The following is a 25,476-nucleotide window of genomic DNA, read 5'->3' as shown; positions in this document are numbered from 1 at the left end:
AGCACCACCTCCTTCACCGAAATTACCAGCACGGTTATCTCGACCACGACCACCACAACCATGATTGGTCGCTTTTTTTTAAGTCTGTCTGTTTCTGGCCTGAAAATTTCGGCTGCTGTGTACGTACCTCGAATCACAATGCAGTGACGATGATGAAGAAGGCTGTGTTTTTATTTCATGACATTTTAAGCGTAAATGGACATAGTGGTGGCACAGTGATTCTCTTAGCCCAGACACAAAAACTGAATTCCGACCACATCGAGGGCGAGTGATAACTGAACCAGCCCTTCAGCCAACAGCTTCACAAACCCGCAATCACCAGCATGCCAATGTATGGTCAAACAACTCCCCTGAATGACAGTATCGGGAGGCCTGCATCCAGCTGTGGTTTGACAAAGGGCTGACAATGTTTACATAATGACCAAAGGAAACATGGTGTTGAAAAACATTGAAATCAGATTATAATCAGAATCTTTATTTAGACTGGATGCATCTGATGAGCTATGAAGCTCTTTTTCACAGATGTCCAGTCGGGGCGGGTCAGAAAGTTCCAACCACAAACAATACGAAAACACGATAGGAGTATAGGAAAGGTGAACAAAAACAACTTTTTATTTTACCAGGTAGAACCAACTAAGCTAGCGACTTGGCCACAAATTATCGCTCAACGAAGTGGCTTATCATGTGGAAATTTATAGGAGCCAAATAATATAAATACTCTAAACGCGTGTTTCTAAATGTGGAGGGAAAAACCGGAGGACCCGAAGAAAAAATCCACGCGACCACGGGGAGAGCGCCATGCAAACTCCAAATACACAGCAGGCGTCGTCAGGGTCGGGATCGAAGCCACGACATCTCGCCAATGCGGCCCCCCTAATTGGAATTAATTGAGATTAAACATAGCAACATTGCCCCCCTACAGGAGACTAGTGTGTGCGAAACATAGCCCCTTTCCTTCGCGATCGCCTTGTGTTATAAGAATGGCACGAATATCAAATGCACGAAATTCGTATTTTATCATTACCGTGGTGCCGGGCGGCCTCAGCGGGAAGGGGCTCACCGCCACCGCCGGTCGGCGTCCGCGCGCTGGACCCGTAGCCCGGAGCTCCACCGTGCGGGGGGAACGGGCCCATGGGCGGTAGCGCCAGTGCGGAGTCTCCGGCGCTGTGGGGCGGATAGCCCTGCGAACCAGCAACAGAAGACAAAGACTTTACAATTGGCATTCATGGAAAGTTCCGTTGGCGAGGGCTCTACCTATCTGGGCGCACTGTGGGTGGTGTGGCCGGCACCGCGCCCTCGTGTGGCCTTGTCTCCACGGTAACGGTGTCTTTGCACACCGCACAGGCCACGCTCGGGGAGGCCCGGGACCAATTCTGATATCACTCGCCACCGACATTAGCCGTGGCTTTAAATCAAACTCGGGTCGCCGGGCTCTTCGTGCAGTGTGCTCAAAAGGCTGCGCCACTCCTCCCTGCGCTCCAACAATAAAGCAACCGCCGCCATTCGCCGCACCTCACGATTAGCACGGTTGGCTACGTACAGTGCGAAAGAAGTTCAACATACATACGTACACACTACAGCCCGTGTGCCAGGCTAGGTACCCTGCGCTACACGTGTAGCGCATGGGCAATGGCAACGCAGTGGTTGTGAAGCGGCCGGGATGAGTGTTGTGCTGCTTGAGTTAGTGATGCGAAGCCGAGGTCAGTGGTGGTACGAGGGATGAGCGTGGACCATTTGTAGTTGGTGCGGTGTTTTTCGAGTTCACCTGTGTCGTGATCGAGTGATTCTGACGCGGCCCGGATGAGTGTGTGGCGCACCTACGGTGACCGTGGTGCTGTATTGGGACAGTGCGGAACATTCTGGACAAAATCGTAGTGGTGAGCGTGCCGTGGTTCTGGGCGAGAGTGGGTACCAATCGTTCGTGTGCACCGAGGACCCCGTAGGAGCCAGGCGGCTGGCTCATGTGAGCGGCGGCATTGGCCGTGCCGCCGTATGCGCCCGGCTGGGCGAGGCCGCTGCACGGGCCCCACAACTCCGCCGAAGCCTGCGCACCATCTGCACGACCATACAATGTAAAAAAAAAGGAAAACAAAAAGTAAAAAAACTCAAATTTAAATCCCCTATGAGACACAACATTTAATAACAGTGGATTTTGCAAGGGGGAGAGAGGCGGGTGGACGGACGGATGGGGGCGGGGGGGGGAGTGGAGGAGGCGGGGGGGGGTTCGGAGAAGGAAAAATGGGGATGTGTGGCGGGGCGGTGCAGCAGTAGAGAGGAGGGTGATGGAGGGGGAGGGAGACAGGAACTCCCGTAAGGCAAAAGTATGCACGCGCGGGCTCAGCGCGGCCGTGCACCACACCCAGCCGCAGCTGACAAAACAGGCAAGCGGCCGGGGCAAGACAGCGCTATAAACAAACTCGCTGTGCCGACAAAGCGCACGCGTGTTGCACCACTGAAGCAGCGGCGGCGGCTGCGGTGAGCGGGCGGGCGGGCGCGAACGCTGGCAGCGTGTTCTCATGCACCCCAATCCGCGGGGGAGTATCCACAAACAAAACAACAACTCAACCGGACCGGAATACACCCTTCACCTCCTGCCCACCGTCTCCCTCTCATGTCTGCAATGCCTGCCTCGTCCATCCTATATCCCTCTCGCTCTCTCTCTCTCTCTCCACCCACCCACCCCCAGTCACATTGTGAGCGGAAGACGACAACATTCGTAGTCAGGAAATGTGGACGTGTCGCCATCACGGATGGTGTGTGCTCCCCGTGCCCGTTACAGCCTTCAAGGATCCGTGTTTTTCGTATTACGATCCTCGCGTTTGTCTGTAAACAACGGGGATCACATTGTCGCCCGCGTCCTCTTGTGCCTCTGCACAATGTTTGTTTAGCACATAGCAGTTAGCAGCAGCAGCAGCAGCAGAATCAGAAGCAGCAGCGGTAGAAGCATCAGCACCAGCAGCAGAAGTAGCAGGAGCATGAGGACAACTGCAACGGCAAAGTCAACAACAAGAGTCCAAATCGACGGACTACGCTCGCACCAGCAAATACATCAACTGCGGCAACAGCATCGATTGCTATGCTAGCGACGCAAAAAAAAAACATGCAGCGGGAAAAGCAGACAAAGCGGGACAAGAGGAGCGAGCGCCAAAGCGCGCAGCGAGGGAAGCGGTGACCGAGTCACTTCTGCAACTAATGCAAATCTGCGGTGGGGATGTGCGAGCCGTGGAATATTTTCACAGCGGTTCCAAGTCAAGGTCCACGCCGAAGTGGCACCGGGATTATTTTTAGTTCTTTTTCCCCGCAGTGTTCACCACCATCGGCACCGCGCTCCGCAAAAACCTTCACGCTATTTTCCGTGCCATGCAAACAAGCGAGGGGGATAAACAGGGCCACGCATATACGTGCGCGCATGTACGTGCGCACATGTGGGTGGGGAGCGGTAGTGTAGCGCCGGGCCGGACTTTCATTGGTGCTCGCTAACAGCACTTGCCCCAACAGTCTGTTAAGGCTATACGAGGGGATCTTTGTCTTTGTGTAGGTGTAAGGCAATCGGGGAGTGGTAGTGTAGCGGTTAGCGAGCCGCATTACGAATCCAGCGACCCGAGTTCGATTCCCGCTCACGGCCAACACCAGTGACGATTATCTGAACCGGTTCTGGGCATCCCCTAGGTTGACTCGGCCTCAAATAAGTACCCGGTGCGGTGTGTAATCATCGCCACTCGGGGAGACAAAGGTGTGCCCTGCCCGCCTTCATATGTGCTCGCTAAAAGCGCTCGTCCCAACAGTTTGTTAAAGCTATACGGGGTTCTCTGTCTGTGTGTACGTCACGCGAGCTCGGCAGCTTGTGATGGAACCAGGATGGTCAGGATTGAGCTGGGGCCTCACCTTGCATGTAGTATGGGCTAGAGTTAGAGTTGGGGCTGGCTTCACCCTGCATGTAGTATGGGCTAGAGTTAGAGTTGGGGCTGGCTTCACCCTGCATGTAGTATGGGCTAGAGTTAGAGTTGGGGCTGGCCTCACCCTGCATGTAGTATGGGCTAGAGTTAGAGTTGGGGCTGGCCTCACCCTGCATGTAGTATGGGCTAGAGTTCGAGTTGGGGCTGGTCTCACATTGCATGTAGTATGGGCTAGAGTCATGGTTGTGGTTGGCCTCACATTGCATGTAGTATGGCTAAGGTTGGGGTTGGACTCAGCTTGCATGTAGTATGGACTAGAGTTAAGGTTGGGGTTGGCCTCACCTTGCATGTAGTATGGACTAGAGTTATGGTTGGGGTTGGCCTCACCTTGCATGTAGTATGGGCTAGAGTTATGGTTGGGGCTGGCCTCACCTTGCATGTAGTATGGGCTGCCATACGCGCTGGCGCCGGGAGGCTTGCTGGGGTATCCTGGCGCTTCCCGGCTGCACTCCTCGGAGCCCGGCGCGTACACCTGTCCGCGGTAAAATGGCAGAGGCGAGTGAGCGCAACAGCCAGCGTCGCTCGGCGGCACATCTGACGCGACGGCACTCCAGGAATTCCGTCATCTACAGGTACAACGCAACTTGGATTTTACGGAGCGCGTCCAATGCGGTGGTGGTGTCTCGAGACGCTGTACGCGGACGGTGGGCGCATTTATTTTACAGGCAGCCGGCAGTCGGGTCGCGGACGTGAGAACGCGGGCAGGGAGTCGACAGCACAAACGGCTGAGGGAAATAATGCTGTCGGTGCGAACATTTCAGCGTTAGCCCCTGGCATGTGCGCGTTTTCTCTGGGCACTTTGGTTCCCACCGACACGGAGCAAAAATATTTCTTAATCAAAATTGGCCATACGTCCCGGTGCGTGGCCCACCTGCAAAACTAAAAAAAAGAGGATTTCACGCTCGCCAAGGTTTTCCTGAAAAAAACCTAAATTACTATGTTTTTATAGGCCCAACGAAAGGCGGCATTCTTTTCGTAAGAGTTCTGTGGAATAAAAATACAAAAGAACAACTAGAATGGGAGTTGAAGCCATGGACGTTATGAAACTAAAGTTCTGAACATCATATAAATCTGAAACAGGAGACCCTGGCAAAACATGACTTACTGCAGCACGTTTGTGTGTATGCGTCAACTGAGACCCTGGACACGCTTGCAAATGAAATGTTCTATCTCAAGCAAATATCCAGCTGAAATTGTTTAATAAAATAAACCATCACTTACACCCCATCACCACCACCATCACGTAATCACTACCCTGTCACCGCCACATTACCAACACCGCCCCATCATCACCGTCCATCAGAACCTCGTCACCACCACAACAAAACCACCGCCCCATCACCACCACTGTCATCACTGCCCCATCACCACCACATTAGAGCCACCTGTCGTCGCAACCCATGACCTGAACACTTGTGGCTAGCAGGAATAATACAAAAATGAAGTTTTTGTGGCACGATGATGGCTTGAATTTTTTTTATGTTGTCAAACAGGAAAAATAAAACATCTGCCCAGAAACGCGTTCCAACTTTCGTCCATTTACTGTTATTCGAAGCGACGCAAGGTTTGGGTTTGGACATTGTGCTGCTAAGCAACACGCAACGCCTAAGGGCCGCAGAGGTCTAAATGAGCTCGCTTGTCAAAATGCCATTATATAATGCAGCGGCTCGCTAAGAAGGGGTTCCCGTACGGAGTATTACATCACCGCTAAACAAACCCGAGTGCATAATCCTGCACGTGTTGATGCCAAAAGCGCGCTCGCAAAGCACCGCTGCCCGAGCGGGGATAATTCGTCAATTAAGTCAATTAATCATCCAGAGATTAGAATCGACGGCCAGTTATTGTTTCGGTTTAACACGTAGTCTTTCGCGACAAATATCATCCAGAAGAGGTTTCTCTTTTTTTTGGCTGTCGCCTAATGGTGAGGCAGCAACCTGATGAAGCTGGTTGTAATCACCGGTGACGCGTCGTAATCGAGTTGCAAAAGTTGTGGGTTTACTATCCACCACGTTACGGTGTGCCGAAGTAGTAACTAATTAGCACGTTTTGTTTACGTGACAAACCTCACCAATTGGCTGTGTCGGGTGGTGGCGGGTTTATTAACGATGTATTTAAGGTTATTGTTTTGGCCCCCTTAAAAAAATGATGGCCACCTCAGCGTCCTGTCTCACGAAGACAAGAAACCTCCTGCAATCCGTGGGCCAGAGGTCGCAAACGGGTTTTGATTCCTTACCCGTACCCGTACCCGGCCGCACCAGGGTCGCAAACGGGTACCCGTACCCATACCCGGCCGTACCCGTACCCTACACCCGTACCCGGTCGGGTACGGGTATCGGGTACCTGATTGCGACCTCTGGGATGAAGCCATGTTGCAGGCGCGGGTGGGTTGATTCTAGGAACTTGAATCGTGAGAAGAGACAAGACGTTGGGAAATGAGTGACAAACAGTTACTCACGGCCTACCCGTACCCGTACCCGGCCGCACCAGGGTCGCAAACGGGTACCCGTATCCGGGTAGCCGGGTATCGGGTAGGGTACGGGTATCGGGTACCCGGTTGCGACCTCTGCCGTGGGCCCGGGGAAACGTGGCGACAGTCATCCCCCTCCCTCCCCCAAACTATTTTCGTGCTTTCCGATTAGTCGAGGAACAAACAGGTAATCGGTAGATGAATCGATTTACTTAACTGGCCCCGGGTTCACTCAGCGGTAGATCGAGGAGGTTGTTCAAATTGTAAGGTTGCGAGTTCGAATTGTGGTTGTGGGTTGGCTCAGCCTATCATCCTTTTGAGTGGGGGGTAAAGTTGACAGTAGTTTCCCCTATGGATAGACTCGGTCCTGCCATAGAAATGAGGAGTTTCCACAACTTGCTCAGGGCTGTACAAGGGAGACAGGAGGCACCAACTCAATGCTCACCAGAGCAGGGAATCACTTGGACTTTTTTCACTTATATTCGAGTAGCGCCAGCAATAGCGATCAGGCAGTTCGGTAAGTGCCCCACCACTTGTTCATGAACGGACAGACACTAGACCAGGGGTCTGCAACCTTTAAGACATAAAGAGCCACTTGGACCCGTTTCCGAAGGAAAAAATAAACTGGGAGCCGCAAAACCATTGCAACATTTAAAACAAATATAACACTGCATATATTGTTTCTTACCTTATTGCTATATATATAGGATCGTGCAGTCAGCTGTCAATCTGAATAAAAAAAGGACTTTTTCACTTAACAATGTAAAATATATTTTTGCAAATTAATAGCTAAATTACCTGGTTAATGGGATTTTTGCTCCTGAACCTCAGTGCACAGTGTCTGCACATCAGGGCTGTAAGACGTCACCTTCATTTTCACACAGGCTTGCAAGCTGTCATCTGTGAGGCGTGATCGATGTTTGTTTTTAATATAGTTCATGTTGGAGAAGACCTGCTCACATACATATGTGGAGCCGAAGATCGACAGGACTCCAAATGCATACTTTTTCATGTTTATATAAGTGTTGGGGATGGCATTCCATGTTTCGAATACAAGTTTGTCCTGTTTGGGAAGGTTTTCAATATCACTCCATTTATGATTCTGAGCCAGAATGGCCTTCTGACGGGCAACATCCTCAAGAGTAGCGGTCAAGCATTTTAACTTGGACACCCATATATCTTTGTCGGCTATATCGGCCAGTTCCATCTCAAGATCAGGTTGACTTACACCTGCAAATGCAGTCATATTCAATAGGGATGGATCGATCGCCAGGGGAGTGACAGGGAAGGATAATGTCGTTTTTTCCTCTGAACTCACAGAATCGTTTCCCAAACGAACTTTGCATTGTGGTGATTGCAGACTTGAAATATTCCAAATTTATCGTATCATGACTTTGTTTGAACTCTCTCAAAGAGGGAAAGTGAGACAGTGTACCTCTCTGTAAATCTTTGACAAACACTGTCAACTTGCGCTCGAATGCCAAAACCTCCTCCAGCATGTGCAGGGCTGTGCCTCCTTTCCCCTGAAGGGTTGTATTTAGCGTGTTTAGATGTGCTGTCATGTCTACCATAAAATGTAATTTTTCCAGCCACTCTGGCTGTTCCAGCTCAGCAAAGGTGAGCTCTTTGCTGCCCAGGAAGGTTTTTACTTCTTCCAAACATGTGACAAAGCAACGTTATTGCCTGTCACCGGGCGGGCAGTGTGGAGCGGAGCGGCGACCTGTCAGCAGCGGCAACGCCAGAGCAGGTGTCACAGTGCGCCTCCTCCCCTCGCTAGCATCCGCCCCGGAGCCGCGGTCAAGGTTCAAAAGAGCCGCATGCGGCTCCGGAGCCGCAGGTTGCCGACCCCTGCACTAGACGAACAAACGCATCTTGCACTCAACGTGAGAGTCCAACCTGAACCTGTCGTCGAGTCAGTGAAAAGCCCAAGACCAACGTGTTGGGATATCGTGAGCTCTCAGAAGCTAAGCAGCAGGAGTTCAGCATGCCTGTTTGTGCCCGGGTAGACGGCCTCCTGAGAATTACAATGTGGGGGGGTAGGCATGGGCCTATGGAGTGGACCAGGAGATACATTTACAGCGATAGATTATTGAATCAATCTGTGCAGAGGTTTTGAGTTCGACCCCCTCCCCACTTTGCATCCTGAGTCACCTGCTTTCCTCCCACAAAAAAACGACTTGTGTCACCGTTTTGTAAGCCATGTGCCTGTGCGACGGGACAAGGGGGCCAGAGAATGATAGGTAAAGGATGCTTGAAAATCGGTTGAATAAGAGGGTGAGACACCAGAAATAATCCACGTGGGACTGGTCAAGGATTGGAAAAAGATCGGCAAAGACTTGGGGAGGGGCCGGTAAGGAACCGGTGACGGACGAGTAAAAGGGGTCGGGGATAAACCGGTGAGGGACTGGCAAAGAATTGGTAAGCGACCGGCAAGAGATCAACAAGGAATTCAGAATCAGAATCTTTATCAGAATGTTTATTTAAGACTGGAGGATTGGTGGGAGATCGGTGAGGGACCTGTGAAAGATGGTGAGAGTCCGGCAAGAAACTGGGTGCTTGCCTTGCGCTGCGACAACGGTTCCAGACAGCGCACGGTCACTTCATTTGCTCTGGATAATTTTTTCAATAAGAAGTGAACTTCAGTGAGAACCACAGAACTATATTCCCTTTGAAGTTACATTTGGTTTCATTAAACCAGAAATCGGTATAACTTCAGGTCTGGAGCAAGCACATCAAACGAAACATGCACATGTGTGACGCGTACATGTGTTTATCATAAGAACGCCGCAAATCCTGGTTTAAGGCCATGCCAACTTTGGCACCGTCCATTCAGAGAAATTCAGCGAGGGTCCGCAATGCGAGTCGTACGCCCAGAGGAGTGACGGCCACAACAACGAGCTGAGCGCCGGGGCGACTAAAGCACAGCAAGTTGGCACAGTAGTAGTAGGCACAGGTGGTGCATCTGCCGGTCATCTCAATCGGTCAACCCATGGCACCTGAGTCTGTCCCATGACCTCCTGCCAGCGAGTCTTCGACACTTCACGTGGCCTGAACGTGCACATAGCCTGGCACAAGCGCCGTGGTGACGTCACCGCCACTTCCGGTCATCTTCGCAACGGCTTTTGGCTCGTCGTCGAACAAAGACGGTCACCGCATCGCGTGCTTTCAAATGCGCTTCTGCAGCTATAGCTTGAAAATTAATTTCTTTCAGACTTCTTTTTGTGTTTTGTCACCCTTCCCCCGCACCTCTGATGAGCACAGTTGGCTACGTACCGTGCGATAGAAGCTCAACATAGAGACTTAGTGGTGAATGGTGGTTCTTCTTGTGGCACGTCTGAAACGCAGGTTTTCACGGTTGTGCAGTGCAGCCTCCGACGTGTTTTCGGGTTGTACCTGGCGATAGTTCGGCATGACGTGTGAAGATCTGCTTGACGTGCTTGCAAGTTTTTAGTTCCTTAAGCAACTAAAAGTGTATTAAATTTCGATTTTAAAGCTTTCGTGACTGCAGGGATTCATCTTCTTGGTTCTTTTGGTAAAGTCACGTAGAATGGAAATAATAAAATAATAATACTAAAATTATGTTGTATTTTTATTATTGTATTATTTCCATTCTACGTGACTTTACCGAAAGAACCAAGAAGATTAAAGTGTATTCCTTAAGTAGCCATTCTACTCAGTTGCCGAAGACGCTCCCAGAGCACGGACTGAAACGTCGGACATCATTAATGCAACAAACACCCGGGGGGAAAAAATAGAAAAAACATGAAGAGAATTAGAGGCTTCACTCTCTCCGCCCCCTCTTTCCGTTGGCAGCCGGGGACACCATCCTGAACGAAAACTCCCGCTCAACCGTGATCATGGCACCCGCTTCTTGTTTTTTTTTTAAACCATCCTGGAAAATGTGTGTTTTATCTCCAAAACCTGGGGGCAGCTCTGGTCACGGGACTGCGTGTGGTTTAAAGCTCCCCTCCCCCCCCCACTTACCCCTTCTCTCGAGTAGGACTGGTGGTTTCATCAAGGCGTAAAAATAAATAACAAAAAATTGCGTATTTCGAGACACATTTTTCCAGACGGATTACTATAATTGTCTGGCATTTTCCAATGGTCAGAGTTGAAGGCTCAACAACAACAAAAATAAGGAAGTCGTGAACCGAGGGAGGGGATCCATGAAGGTCTGACTCCCGACATGCGCCGGGCCACCTTGTCAAAATAAAAGCCCTTACACAGTAATTTACGTGGCATTTCTCAACAGATTTAAACGCCAACATTTGGCAGGACCATGTTACTTTCTCGCGCCATTCCCTGCGCTCCGATGCCCTTCTATCGGGCCCATATATCCCTCCACGAGTGCGCGTGACATATCCCTCCATGTGTCCCAGTGTTCCTCTGTTGGCCCAGCATGTTCCTCACTGGGTCTATATGTTCGTCAGTGAATCCTATTAATACTTGACGGGGCCCGTGTGCCTATTTGCGCTCCCATATCTCTGCGTGGGTCTCCGCGTCAGAATCAGAGTATTGATTTACATCGGAGGAATCCGACGAGCTATAAAGCTTTCGTGACTGCAGGGATTCATCTTCTTGGTTCTTTCGGTAAAGTCACGTAGAATGGAAATAATAAAATAATACAAATAAAACATAATAAAATAATTCTCACGACGTTTCGGCCACAACGCAAGCAGCCGTCCTCAGGTGGAGAACAGGTCTGTCGAGAAGACAGAGTCTGAATGACTTCACCTGAGGACGGCTGCTTGCGTTGTGGCCGAAACGTCGTGAGAATTATTTTATTATGTTTTATTTTTATTATTTTATTATTTCCCTTCTACGTGACTTTACCGAAAGAACCAAGAAGAGGAGCTATAAAGCTCTTTTTCACAAATGTCCAGATGTCACTTTGCTGTCACTATGAGCTGCCCGTTCCTTAATCCTTTGTCCACGCCTGAGCAATCGTCTGTACGTGTTGGTCGCACGCAACTGAAATCGCTTACATTTGAAAGTCTCTGGCAAAAACCGTCGCTTAAAAGCACCGACAGCACCAAGAGAAGCGAGATGTGAGGCAGAGCATTTGTCTCGCGATGAAGTCACGTGATTTCGAGAGCGATTTGCTTGCGCTACGGATCGCCCAGGTGTGGCCTCACCGGCTTTACGAGCGCCAAGCCACCCAACACGTGCCGCGACCCCCTCCGTGACCTCCGTCTGGGGTCTCGGTCCGTGACCCCTCCCTCCTCCCACGCTCGACCCATCTGCGTTAACCCCCCCCCCCGCCCCCCCTTCATGGTGCGTCGTGCTACTCTTTGGGTCCCGACAGGAGCACGGCATGCCTAGCCTCGCGCGTGGAGCGACCACGTGCTGCTCAGGTGAATGTCTCGCACCGTTCAGTGAGCGATGAGCCGAGCGGGTTGACGGTAGTTGGAGCGGTGCTAGAGAGGGGGGGAGCCGACACCTAACTCGCCCCCCTCCCCAACACCCCCGCCTCACCCCCTGACAACCCCACCATCATTCTCACCACAGACAGCACTGCTCTCCAACAGAAACATCCGGCTCGTAGTGGACACACGGGCACGGGACCAGCGCAGAAAGCCAGCTGGTGCCCAGAGAAACGCCCCCCCCACCCCACCATCTCCCTTTGGCCACCAGCCCCTCCCCTCTAATGGGAATACAAAAACGTTAAGTTTCCATGTTTTGAAATCATCACTATGGGTGTCTCCTTTTGGCAGCTCCACGGACGATGGTTATGCCATTTCCCCACATGCTCAGGCATTTGAGAACGCTATTACCGCGCGCCGCGTGATTCACGCAATATGCCACGACGTCTTAATTAAAATTTAAAACGGCCACCCACTCCCCCTCCCCCCCTCTCCGGATCAAGCCGCATCATCATGAAGACATTATCGTGCTCTCGCACGCTTCCCGATGACACGGCACATGCTAATAGCGCCAGCTCCCCGAAGACGGCAATTAATTTTGGGGCGAAATCCGCCGCCCGGCATTAACGAACTTCTCCACGGCTGTCGCGCGGTCACGGAGCGGCAGGGTCAGAGGTGGCGCACGCCGTCCCACGATGCGCTGCGGCGTCGGCGGGGGCTCGCAAAGCCGATCTTACGACGACGACGACGACGCGCGCGCCACCAAGAGAGACGCCCCGATAAAGGGCCGCTCCCCTTCTGAGAGACTTGCGCACCTGCTACTTGGAACTCTCGACGGAAAATTAAACCGGCCGAGGGTGCAGGCCCATGGCCCTCGCACGCCAAGCAGAGGGAACATCGCCGCCGCCGCCGCCGCCACCGCTGAAATCTCGTCCGGACAATTTTCGCGCGGCTCCAAGTGTGGCTCCGAGACACAAGCAAGCTCTCGCTCGCTAGCGAGCACTCGTGGATAAGGGAGCACGCGAGTAGCCGTCGAGATGGGCGGAATGGCCCCAGCCGCTGGAAAGCAGCACCAGGAATCCTGGGAAATTGAAACCAGATGGATCGTGGCGAGAACGCGACTCTGTTCTGCTTCGAGTTAACAACGATTGGGAATCAACAAGCATGTAACGGCGCATCGATTAAAAGCCATTACATTTCATTCCAAGGCTCGTCCCACACGCCATCTATCAAACAACCACAGTGTGCCCATCTCTACTGCTGGACAAACAGAGGCAGAGGGGGCGGGCGGGATTTAAGGAAACTGCTTCAACTGGCGTGCAGGGAGATGGAATGGAACCGGTGACCTCTGGATTGCAAGTCCACTGTGCTGACCATTGCACCACCACATTTGAATATAGTTGGGGAAAAAAAAACAACCCCACTGGGGAGGCAGAGGAGGTGGGAGTGACTCATTCCGTGCCTACCTTGCTTGTTCACAGGAGCTGCCAGCTGAGGTGTTGGTAAGCCTAGGTTCGCGGAGTCAAACCGTAGGGGTCTCGAGTAACGGCCACGGCAACGGTGCCACTAGCCCAGGGCTCGGCAACCAAACGAACAAGAAGGGCCATGTTTCTCGAATTCGGTAAAAAACCTCAATATTTCAAGAGCAACACAATGCACGTGAACATACGAGCCGGCGGTCCTCAATGAATAACGGTCACGAAGCAGTCCCTTAAAGAGCCGCACGCAGATCCCGAGCCGTAGGTTGCCGACCCCTGCACTAGCCTCTGATTTACTTTCGCACGCCAAGTCATGACTCACCGGACAACCTCCGTGGCAAATCAGTGAGAGGGCGAGGGTGGTGGTGGTGGTGGTGGTGGGGGTGCACGAGCTACGAAACCTCGCCACAACACTCGCTCGCAGCCGTCAAGCTAGGGGGCAACCACAAGCAGGTGTGGTGGCACATGGCTGTGATGGAGATGAAGTGTTTCTCGACTCCAGCCCTTCGTGACGCAACCGCCCCCCACCCCCCCCCCCCCCCCCCACTGCTGTCCCGTCCTTTTCTTGAGTGCCAATATTCTCCTATTCGTATGCAAAACTAAGCCGGTGTGCACCTGATGGTTGGGCTGGTAGCGTGCTTTTAGAGGAGGGGAATGGGGTTGTGGTGCATCGTGCAAAATTTAGAAGCTCCCAAATTCGCAGGGCTGCGTGAGCGTTGTCCACCCGAATGTTCGGTGAGTTTCCTCCAGGGTCTGTCCCCACAAGCAGAAAAGACACTGCCTTTAACAACAGCAATTGGTCAAACATCCCAATATACAAAGATCTTCTGAAAAGGGATATTACATTTTTTTGTATTTATTAAAAACCCTGCCAGCAAAGCGATTATTTCAAAATCACGGCCTGGGGTGGGGGTGGTTATGTTGTCGTTTGCCAGAATATTATCGGGAAAAAGTCAAACGTAACTTTCGTTATTGTTTGTTGCTGACGTAAGCGCAGCGAGTGGGGTCGTGAAGCGGTCTGTGTGGCGCTCGAGTCTTATGAATGGTGGATTTCTCCGGGTACTCTGGTTTAATTTTCACAAGCAAAACAATCAATAATGAAATTGAGTGAATGACAAGGAAATGTTAGGATTGGTGGATCACACAGAGATTTGTGCAACTCCCGAACCTACTGCAGCTGCGAGGTGACGAGGACACAGCAGGACAATAAGCGGGGTTGTGAATCAACCTGTGCAAACCTATTTGACGCATATCCTCTCACGTCTGTCATAGGTTTTCTCCAGACACTCTAACTTTCTCCCACACATATATAAACTCCTTTAAAAAGTCCATCGGTCAAACATCCCAGTGCAGAACTGTCCCGAGAAAAAAAAAATATCTCGGTTTAGCGAGGCTTTAATGAATAAAAAAAAATACATAATGGTCCTTACAAAGCAACTGGCCCCACCCATCTCAATGCACCTCCGATGAGCACGGTTGGCTACGTACGGTGCGAAGGAAGTTCAACATACAGTCCATACAATGCAAGATCCTCCCGTAAGGATAAGACTCGTAACTTCGTTGAGGCTCTGCTGGATAAAAGTATGGATGTAGAACTTTTTTCGCACCGTGCGTAGCCCAACCGTGCTAACGACAACTCAAAACCCAAACGCACACACACGGCCGCACACCCAGACACGACGACTGAGTGTAAGACGGTGCAGAGCAGAGCACCGTCTTACACGAACGGTGATGAAACCACCGCCGCGGAGTTTAAAGGCCGCGCTCGGAGGGGTCCTGGGGCGTTCACCGCAGGGTCAACCAACGCACGTGGCATCTCGCTGAAAAGCCAAACAAGAGCGTGGCGATCGTGGCGAGCGCACCGCTCGCTCGCTCGCTCTCTCTCCCCGAGCCACTCGCACGCGCCGCATTCCGCAATCACTTCCAAGCCTCGCCGTTCGTGACATTCCTCTTTCCCCGCTCTGATTGAAAACGCTTTCATCTTTTTTTTGTTCCACGCGGACTCACGCCAAGAGAAACACACGAGCGGAGCGTAGGGGGGGGTACATGCAGAGGGAGAGGAAGGGGAGGCAGTGGTTGTGGTGGTGGGTGGGGGTGCGGGAAAGATGGGGAGGCAGAGTTGGAGAGGCAGAGTTGGGGAGGGGGGGGCAGCAGAGATGGAGAGAGGAAGAGGGATGAGGAAAGGGGTAGAGAGAGAGGGAGAGCGAGCGGCTGGCGTGCTGGGGGGAGGGAGGGAAAGGAAAAGAGAAGGGAGAGAGAGGAAGGAGAGCGGGGGAGGGGAGGCGGCGGTGAGAGCCATGTGTTTTGGTTATTTCCAAGTCTGCGCTGCAATGGCAAACAGACGGCCCTTTCACGGCGCGCCCCGCACACGCGCGCACACCCCGAGCTCACGACGTCTCTCGGAGCACCACCTTGCTGGCAATAGCCAGCGCCCCCCTCGGCCGACGCGGATATTAATACCCCCCCCCCCATCCATCCTCGCCACCCCCACGAAACGCAAGAGAGAGAGAGACATCGTGGGGGTCAGTGCGTGAACGCGGGTCGCCAAGCCACATGCTGCATTAGCGCAATTCTTTGAAACTGCACCTCCGATTAGCATGGTTGGGCTACGTACGGTGCGAAAGAAGTTCAACATTAAAGTGTATACATACGTCAACGCCGCTAGGCAGAAGTGGCAGACGTTACTTTCGCAACGGATTCAGGAAAATCGACGAAGCTAATTCAGACACACAGACACACAAGACAAAGATCCCCCATATAGCTCTTTAACAGGCTGTTGGGGCAAGTGCTGTCAGCGAGCACCTTTGAAGGCCGGCACGGCACACGAGGGGGTGGGTGGCCAACATCATGACCTGCCGCCTTTGTCTCCCCAGTAGCGATGTTCACACACCAGGTACACATTTCGGGCTGAGCCGACCTAGGGGAGGCCCAGCACCGGTTCAGATAATCGTAAGTGGTGGTGGCCGTAAGTGGGCATCGAACTCGGGTGTTTTCAGGGTCATCGGGTTCGTAGCGCAGTGCGCTAACCGCTGCACCACTGCTCCACACACACACATACAAAGATCTTCCGTATAGCCTTGTAAGTCAGTTGGGGCAAGTGCTGTTAGCGAGCACCTACGAAGGCCGGCACAGGACATGAGGGAGTGGTAGACATGCAGTCACACACAGACAGACATGTCATTATCATCACTATCACCATCAGCTGGATTAATAGGCTTCCCCAAACCGTTGTCTTTTCTTATAACATCACAAAACGACAATCCTTGTAGCTACTGCACACGAGCCGATTTCACCGCTCCATCTCCCCGAGGTGAGCGTGCTCTTGTGCATGTTTCCTTCCCTTTGGCTGCCACTCTGTCATCAGTCTCGACCGCTGCCTGCGTCATCCCCTATAGCGACACGTGACCTGCCCGAGCACATTCACTTTTCTTAACATTCAATATGCCGTCTGGGCATTGCATATGCTATCTAATGTACGTAGACAAACAGCATGAGAATAATTATTTCTACTGGAAGAATCCGATAGGCTATGAAGCTTGTTTTCACAGGTGTCCAGGAGGGACAGGTCAAACACAAATACAGAGACTCCCCCATGCAACCTTAACAGACTAGTGAGGATTGTGCTTTTAGCAAGCGCCTATTAAGTTCGCCACGGCGCACGGACGGTGGTGTGTGGCTAACACCACGCCTGCCCGCCTTTGTCTCTCCAGTGTTGAGAATTACAAACCACGCCCAGTACTTATTTAAGGCTAAGTCGACGTAGGGAAGGCCCAGAACCGGTTCAGATGTTTGGCAGTGATGTTGGCCGTGACCGAGAATTGAACTCGGTTCATCGGTTTTGTAGCGTTGTGCGCTAATCTTTACACTACCGCTCCCCCACAGAGACACCAACCGCCATTCGCCACTAAGTGGCGGTGACGTCACCACGACGCTTGTGCCAGGCCATGTGCACCCTGAGGCTACCACGTGACGTGTCGAACGCCCGCTGGCAGGAGGTCACGGGGCAGACCCAGGTGCCACGGGTCGACTGACCGAGATGACCGAGATGACACACACCCCCCCCACATACACACTTTAAATAAATACCGTACACAATACAGCCAATACAGACGGGGGGCAGGTGCTGTTAGCGAGCACCTATTAAGGCAGACACAGCAAACAAGGGCGTAGGAGGTGTTATGGTCAGCAGCACACTTAGCCACTTGTATCTCCCTGGTGCTGAAGCACTCGTTCACGTCTGAGTCGCCATAGGAGTATGAGAATCACAGGACAAGTTCTGATACTACTGCTGGCCACTGATAAAAAAAAAAGCCGTGGCTGGGAATTTAACCCAGGTCGCCAGGTTCGTGGTGCAGTGCACCAACAACTGATCACCACTACCCAGCACTCCAACAACACACACACACTTAAAACAAAGATCCTCCGCCTATAGCTTTAACAAACTGTTGGGGCAAGCGCTGTTTGCGAGCACCTATGAAGGCCGGCATGGCACACGAGGGGGCGATGTTTACACACCGCATCAGGTACCCGTTCGAGGCTGATTCGACGCAGGTGGATGCCGATGACCAGTTCAGATAATCGTCACTGGCATCGCAATTGAACTCACGTCGCCTGGTTCGTCACGCAGCGGGCTAACCGCTACACTACCGCTCCCCAACACTCAATCACAGGCATTTAACGCGAACTCTTGCAGTTTCCCCCCAGCGGCTTGCATCTCGGGTTTAGCGCGCTCACCGTCTTGCCGTTATAGTAGTACATGAGCGAGCTGTTCCCTATCCCCGGCATGGGATATGCGCAGTACATCGCCCAACAGCTCCAGTGCCGCCGGCCCGGGCAGCAACTGCTTGACCCCCAGCTCCCAGTGCCGCTGACGCTGCTGGTACCACCGCAGACGACGCCGCCGCTGCTGCTGCTGCCGCCGCTGCTGCTGCTCTTAAAGCGGAGTGCGCGCTGTGCATTTGTAGGAAACTCATCGGGCACGGAATGTACCACTGCGTGGCGGGGAGGAAGCTGTGCGGGGAGGGTTGGAGAGCGCCTCCCTCTTCACTAACTGCCTTCCCTACACACCCCACCACCACCACGTCAGGTTCACTTTGCGCTGTCGCATGCAGTGCACCCTTCGCTTTGCGCTGGGGGTGGGGGGGGGAGCGAGCGAACAGGTCCTGGTCTCCATCTGCCCGGCAGTTTTTAACCTCCGCTCCAGAGCCGCGAATAAAAATAGGGGGGTTTAGAAACCAGGCACGCATAATAGCTGGGGAACCACGGATCTCACACTGACTGCCCCCCCCTCCCTTCCACCGAGGCCAGAGCGGTGGTGCAGTTACCAGGATTTAGGGTGACAGCGTTGATTGAAGATCAGTACTCGGGGTGGAACAAGGACCCATACCCAACATTGAGGTTCCCTGCCTATAAGCGTCCGGCAGTTCACGAACATTGGTCCAGGCAAGCCTGACTCTGCTGATGCGACACTGGATTTTGCAAGCAGTCCAGAGTGTGCGTGTGTAGATGAACCAAATGGAACCAAATGCTGGTGAAATGACGCACTCCCTGTATGTTGCAGGATAGATATAGGAAGGCGGCTTGATGATTTATTTAGTACCAATCGATGTGGGATGGGGGAGCAGCAGGCATGGAGGTGGCAGGTGGGGACGTGATGATTCCCACGCTGTGTTTGTCAGGAACGTCGGCAGAAATAAACACACACGGCACGCCAACCCTGCGTTCCGCTGGGAATGTTTGCCGTGTGCCCGTGTGCGTGTTTGCGTAACAATGTGGGGGGGAGCGGTGGTGTAGCGGTTAGCGCTACGCTGCGCTACGAACCCGACGACGCGAGTTCGATTCCCGCTCACGGCCAACACCAGTGACGATTATCTGAACCGGTCCTGGGCCTTGCCCTAAGTCGACTCAGCCTCGAATAAGTACCTGGTGTGGTGTGTAAACATCGCCGCTGGGGAGACAAAGGCGGCCGGGCGTGGTGTTGGCCACCCACCCCCTGGTCTACCATATCGGTCTTCATAGGTGCTCGCTAACAGCACTTACCCCAACAGTTTATTAGGGCTATATTGGAAGATCTTTGTCATTGTGTAATCATTCGGGAAGCGGTGGCGCAATGTTTGTAGCGCTGGCACAATTGGTGAGCGCACTCGGCTGTGAAGCCAGCAACCCTGAGTTGGAATCCTGGCCAAGGCTAACATCTTAAAGGAATGTGGAATCCGATCTGGTTATGGCCTCTCCCGCGACCTTGACCACCAGGCAACAGCCAGCGTCATGAAGTTTGGTCAATAACCCCAATGAACTTGCCCCGTCAGTCTATGTATGCTTTTAGGGGGACCTTTATTTGTAATAATCATAATGATGCCGTGCGATTTATCCAGAGAAGCCTCACTGAGTGCAAATACTGTTTTTGTAGAGGGTCCTGCATCTGGATGCATGCGTCTATGTATGTATGTATGTTGAACTTCTTTCGCACCATACGTTGCCAACCGTGCTAGGTGCGGGGGAAGGACAACAATCGAAACGCAAAAATCTATCTATATGTTGCCAATTCCATTAATGGCTGGTGTGTGAGGAAAGCGGTATAAACGGGGAAATCTCACCATGGAAACACGGAGATACGCGACTCAAAAGTCCGCACAGATGGGTACAATATACCCACTTGCAGTCCTGCCATGTCCTGGGCAACTCATTTTGGCCCAACGATTTTCGCAAGCTTCGTTGACCTGCGCAATGGACCAACACCCTTGCCTCCCAGAGCGCTGAATTACACGCGGGCGCCACCACAGCATCAGACGAGAGAGAGATACGAGAGACGGTGATCGTCAGAATGTCAGAGCCGGGTTGTGCTCAAGGGAGCCGGCGAGGTGGCTATGCCCCCGTTCAGCTGTGGATGAGATGAAGAGGCGTAGAAAATGTTACGAAAATTGATGGGACAGATAAACAAGATTCTTCCGAAGCCATCCACGATCTCTTACGTCAGTAGGATCGTGATTGATGGCAGAGGCTTGATGATGCCTTTGTTAAGCAGTTTATTGAGTAAGGGTGATGATGATGAATGATCGAATCCTACAAAGAGGTGGAACACTCGCTGCTTAAGAGGAAAGGAGAATGCCAAGGGGAGCACTGATCTCTGTGGAGCTATTGCCTGTGCCCAAAACCAATTCCTCGTCTCAAAGAATATAAAGGGATGAAATGAAAACAATCTCGTACTTACGTGACATGCTCAAATCACAAAGGCAAGCGATGATTCACTCTCCTCTGTAATGTGATGAATCACCATGTTTCAGGGTTGTGATTTGATTAGTTTTTGTCTATTTTTTTACAGTGTAATTTGCATTGCGAGAGTTCTGATTAGACACTTTGTCAAATGGTACAAAGCCGATAGCGCCTATTTTGTTGTTGTAATACTACCAAACGGGGTGTCAAAATAATTTTGCATGATTAAGTGTCGCAATTCAATTCAAGAATACAATGTACGTGTGCTCTGTGGTTTTTAGTTTGCTCCATTTAACTCTGGTTTGTGCAGCTGTGCTCGCTTCAATAGCCTAAATCAGTGGGGCAAAAACGTAAACGCACAAGTGCAGGGTATTAAACCTAATCGTCCTGCAGCCCTGTGGAAACACCGTAGTACTGTATAGGAATAACACCGTTTGGAAAAATGCCGATATACGTGTGTGATATACCAAGTCCATCTCATATTCTTAGGTTTTTTCGGTACAGTCACGTAGGTAAAAAATTAAAATTAATTAAAGTAAAATAAAAAATAAAATAAAATAAAAATCACGACGTTTCGGAGGCAACACAAGCTTCCGTATTATTTTTATTTTACTTTAATTAATTTTAATTTTTTACCTACGTGACTTTACCGAAAAAACCTAAGAATATGAATCATTGCAGTCACGAAAGCTTCAAATCTAGAATCAAGTCCATCTCCACCACTCGCCGAAATTTAACATTTCCACGTGGAAGAAATTTTCATTATTCAGAAATAATAAATTCTCACGCGCACTCGCCGATTCATGCATCGTGAGCCTTCAGAATCGCATTTAATCGACAAACGGACACATCGACGCACGCCAACAAAACATGAACAAACACAAAGAGTTAATTCAAAACACAACGGGACCTCGGTGCGTAAACACGAGTTAATTAAAAACACAAAGGGCCCTTGTGCACACGCAGCGGTACTCTTGAGGAGCGCCGCGCAGAGTTTTAATCGGAAACAGGTACCAGGTACGTGGGATGGAACAAGTTCCTTGTAGACGTGCGCGTGACACGTGCATCGCCACCGGCATTCACGGACAATTCCATTCGGGGGTCTTAATCCCGTGACGTTTTTTTGGGGGGGGAGGGGGGGGAGCGGTTGTGGTGGGGGGGGGGTGAGCATGAGGCAGAGTGGCCAAATGCAAAAAAAAAAAGCCCGTGGGTTTTAATTCAGTGGCAAATAATTTGGGGGCAATGCGAGATCAATCCCCTAACACGAACCAACAAGGTCACCAGCACACACGTACCGGCCATCACATTGTCCCTGACCAAATGTCCACCCAGCTATGAATAGTAACCCGAACGCACTCGCCAAATAACCATGGGTTTCCAGCCCTCCCAATGATCTTAAGTCAAATCAAATGGTCACAATTACTGGCTCTTCCCGCTGACCTCAACTCTTACCAATAAGCCACCGGTACAGGTTTCCCTCGCTTTATGCGAGTTCGGTTTGTGCGATTTCGCGTATATGCGGTTTGAATTCACTCTACATGCGGCTATGCAGTCGGACGTGGGACAACACTGTGTGTGTACTGTGTGTGTACTGTGTGCGTGCTGTGTGTGTGCTGTGTGCGTACTGTGTGCGTGCTGTGTGCGTGCTGTGTGCGTGCTGTGTGCATGCTGTGTGCGTGCTGTGTGTGTGCTGTGTGTGTACTGTGTGTGCACTGTGTGTGTGCTGTGTGTGTACTGTGTGCATGCTGTGTGCGTGCTGTGTGTGTACTGTGTGCGTACTGTGTGCGTACTGTGTGCGTGCTGTGTGCGTGCTGTGTGCGTACTGTGTGCGTACTGTGTGCGTACTGTGTGCGTGCTATGTGCATGCTGTGTGCGTGCTGTGTGCGTGCTGTGTGCGTACTGTGTGCGTGCTATGTGCATGCTGTGTGCGTGCTGTGTGCGTACTGTGTGCGTACTGTGTGTGTACTGTGTGTGTACTATGTGTGTACTGTGTGTGTGCTGTGTGTGTGCTGTGTGTGTACTGTGTGCATGCTGTGTGCGTGCTGTGTGTGTACTGTGTGTGCACTGTGTGTGTGCTGTGTGTGTGCTGTGTGTGTACTGTGTGCATGCTGTGTGCGTGCTGTGTGTGTACTGTGTGCGTACTGTGTGCGTGCTATGTGCATGCTGTGTGCGTGCTGTGTGCGTACTGTGTGCGTATTGTGTGTGTGCTGTGTGTGTACTGTGTGTGTACTGTGTGTGCTACTCAGCAGGCAAATATCTCTTCGTGCAGTTTTGCTTTGTGCACCATATTTTTGTAATTCATCTACTACGATGGCACAGAGAGAGAGAGACCTGTGCAAGCCCTACCCCTAACGAACTCACCAGGCACTAGTACTAGCCATCTCACTGACCCCACCCCCTAACTCAACCTCCTGTGCGTCTCCAGACCACAATATTTTCCCTTTTTTACTTGCATTTCAATTCTGGTGCTCGGAAGCACGAAGGTGGATGCCGCCCACGCACAACCACATCATCATCATCGTCTTCTCAAGAAGCGGCTCCCGCCGTCACCTGATTGATTGTGATGGCGGCCAGGGATTAAATTATGTGACCAATTATCTGGTTAATGACTCGGCCATCTGTGCAGCTCACGGGCTGCGGCAGCCTACGATGACAGCCCGCATCAGTCAAAGGGTCACACCTTGTGCCTGTGGCTTGGGAGAGAGTGCACACGCAACCGCCGCATTACCAGGCTCAACGCGACTGGCGCTGCCAGCGAGCGAGCTGGGAACGAGAAATGGGAGCTTGGCTTTGCCCGTGATTATCGCTTGAGCCTCTTGCCCAGGGGGATGCTGCCACGGCGCAATGGCTCGTACGCGGGGCCTGTAATCCAGGCCGCCAGTTTGATTCGATCTCCCAGCACGACAGTTAAAACTATATGCAAGTTCATCAAATCCCCTAGCCCCTAGCCACGGAGTAGCATAAACGGGTAAACTACAGTTAGTCGATCAGCAGGTTGCGTGCGGCAGGGTAAATTGTAAGTGCCTCCACCGCTTCTAAGAAATGTGTGTGGAAGAGCAGGTCAACTACCCTCTGAAGGGGCTCTCCGCAGTTCCATCTATCGGTGTGTGGTGTGGTGCGTGATATGATGGTGCATCATGGTGTGTGGTGTGCTGCTGATACGTTTGTGACCTATTGCTATTAAGGGGGTTGGTGGAGGGTGGGCGCTGCAAAAGGCAGTGATTCTAGATTTGAAGCTTTCGTGACTGCAAGGATTCATATTCTTAGGTTTTTTTGGTAAAGTCACGTAGGTAAAAAATTAAAATTAATAAAAGTAAAATAAAAATAAAATAAAAATCACGACGTTTCGGAGGCAACACAAGCTTCCGTCTTCAGGTGGAACAGTCACAGCACTTGATACAGCTATCGTGCTGTGACGGTTCCACCTGAAGACGGAAGCTTGTGTTGCCTCCGAAACGTCGTGATTTTATTTTATTTTTATTTTACTTTTATAATTTTTTTACCTACGTGACTTTACCGAAAAAACCTAAGAATATGAAAGGCAGTGATGATGCGCGGTCATGAGGTGGCGCTGCTTCACGCGCCCAGCTCCACTCAGAGGAGGAGAGCTCTCACGAAATGAATGAGCTCATTAGATCACAAGTGAAACCCACTGTGACCCTAACCCAACTCAATCCCAATACAATCCACCCCCAACCAAACTAAACAATAGCCCAGCTACAACCATAACCCCAACTCATTTCAACGCAAAGCAAAACTCAGACCGAACCATGACTCAGCTATAACGATAACCCACCCATCACCCAAGCCAACTAACTCAACCTTAACCAACCCTAACATTAGGGTCATCACTACCCAAATCTCGACACAATTTGACGCCAGTCCAACTTACGTGAATGTTGTTAAAGCTGGTAAGCACGTTTTAGAGGGCTAAGGCCGGATAGCCGTAGCCATCCAACACTCACGAGTTCATTACAAACATCACGGCGCAATGGGGCGGTGACTTACAGAGGAAGGGAGGCCTGGCGGAATTTTGCGAATCTTCTGACATGGAGCATCTGCGGAAACAAGACGACACACCGACAGAAGACGCACCATCATTTCACACGCCCGTCAGGTGCAAGGGGATTTACATACACTTCCAAGAAGGTAAATATAAAAATGCCTCCCTTTTCCCCATGATCCACATACCTGTCAACCCATACGGTTTACCCCGTATTTGTGTTTCTCCCTTGTGATGGAACTTTGTAGGATGACCGTTTAGATTCATGAAGGGCACGGGGTGACCAATAAGGTCTGAATTGGTCTGTAATAAGGTAGGGCACTGATAAGGGGTTGACAGGTATGGATGCATATTCTTTAGTTTTGTCTTGACATGTATATCGTTTACTTCAGACCCTGTATAATTTACAAGTGGTTTGTATTAATGATAGTTTCGTAAATTCTAAAGCATTAAACACGTCTCTTTAAGAGGTGCTGGGGGCATTTTTGAATCCTTTATATTAAGTTCACTTGCTTGCTTGCTTGCGCGCTTACGACCGTGCAAATCTTTCGGTCGTTTTTTAACCCACTTCCCGTGATCTAATCGAGCTGACATTTTGCACACAGACTCGTTGTGCGTGACAATTTATTTTCGTGAAAACAAATTTCAAAAATTTTACACTTTTTAAGATTTTTTTAAAAAATATTTAATTACCAATTGCTTAATGGTGGCAGACAATCATCTGACCCATAGGTGGCAGCCATCTCAAGCCAGAGGACGAGAGGACTCTAGCCGCCCATTTCAAAGACCAATGTGGGCTGGGTTGTGGCCCATTGAACACGCATATAATGGATTTATAGTGAAAAATTTGTTTTTACGGGTTAATTTTTTATTGTTAACATTTTCGTCTTTCACCACATTTTATTCTAGTTGTGCTATTGGGGTATAATCATGAGATGAAAATTTGTCCATTTGGAATTCTTGCAGAGCAGTGTATCAACCCATGATAATGGCCCGT

The 25,476-nt window shown here is 51.1% G+C and overlaps 1 protein-coding gene across 1 annotated transcript in view; it reads right to left on the bottom strand.

Moving 5' to 3' along the window:
• LOC144945871 (transcription factor 12-like) overlaps positions 1-25,476 on the bottom strand; it is a 100,997-nt gene that overhangs the window by 30,798 nt on the left and 44,723 nt on the right. The window contains exons 8-11 of the mRNA XM_078874477.1: positions 24,485-24,534; positions 4,329-4,428; positions 1,913-2,055; positions 1,025-1,181 (exon numbers count right to left, since the gene is read on the bottom strand). Coding sequence (XP_078730603.1) covers positions 1,025-1,181; positions 1,913-2,055; positions 4,329-4,428; positions 24,485-24,534 — 450 coding nt within the window. The remainder of the gene's footprint in view (positions 1-1,024; positions 1,182-1,912; positions 2,056-4,328; positions 4,429-24,484; positions 24,535-25,476) is intronic.

Source organism: Lampetra fluviatilis, chromosome 39 (assembly GCF_964198595.1).
Source record: "Lampetra fluviatilis chromosome 39, kcLamFluv1.1, whole genome shotgun sequence".
Lineage (NCBI taxonomy): Eukaryota > Metazoa > Chordata > Hyperoartia > Petromyzontiformes > Petromyzontidae > Lampetra > Lampetra fluviatilis.
Note: the sequence above shows the minus strand (reverse complement) of the source record. Positions and strands in the feature narration are given on the sequence as shown.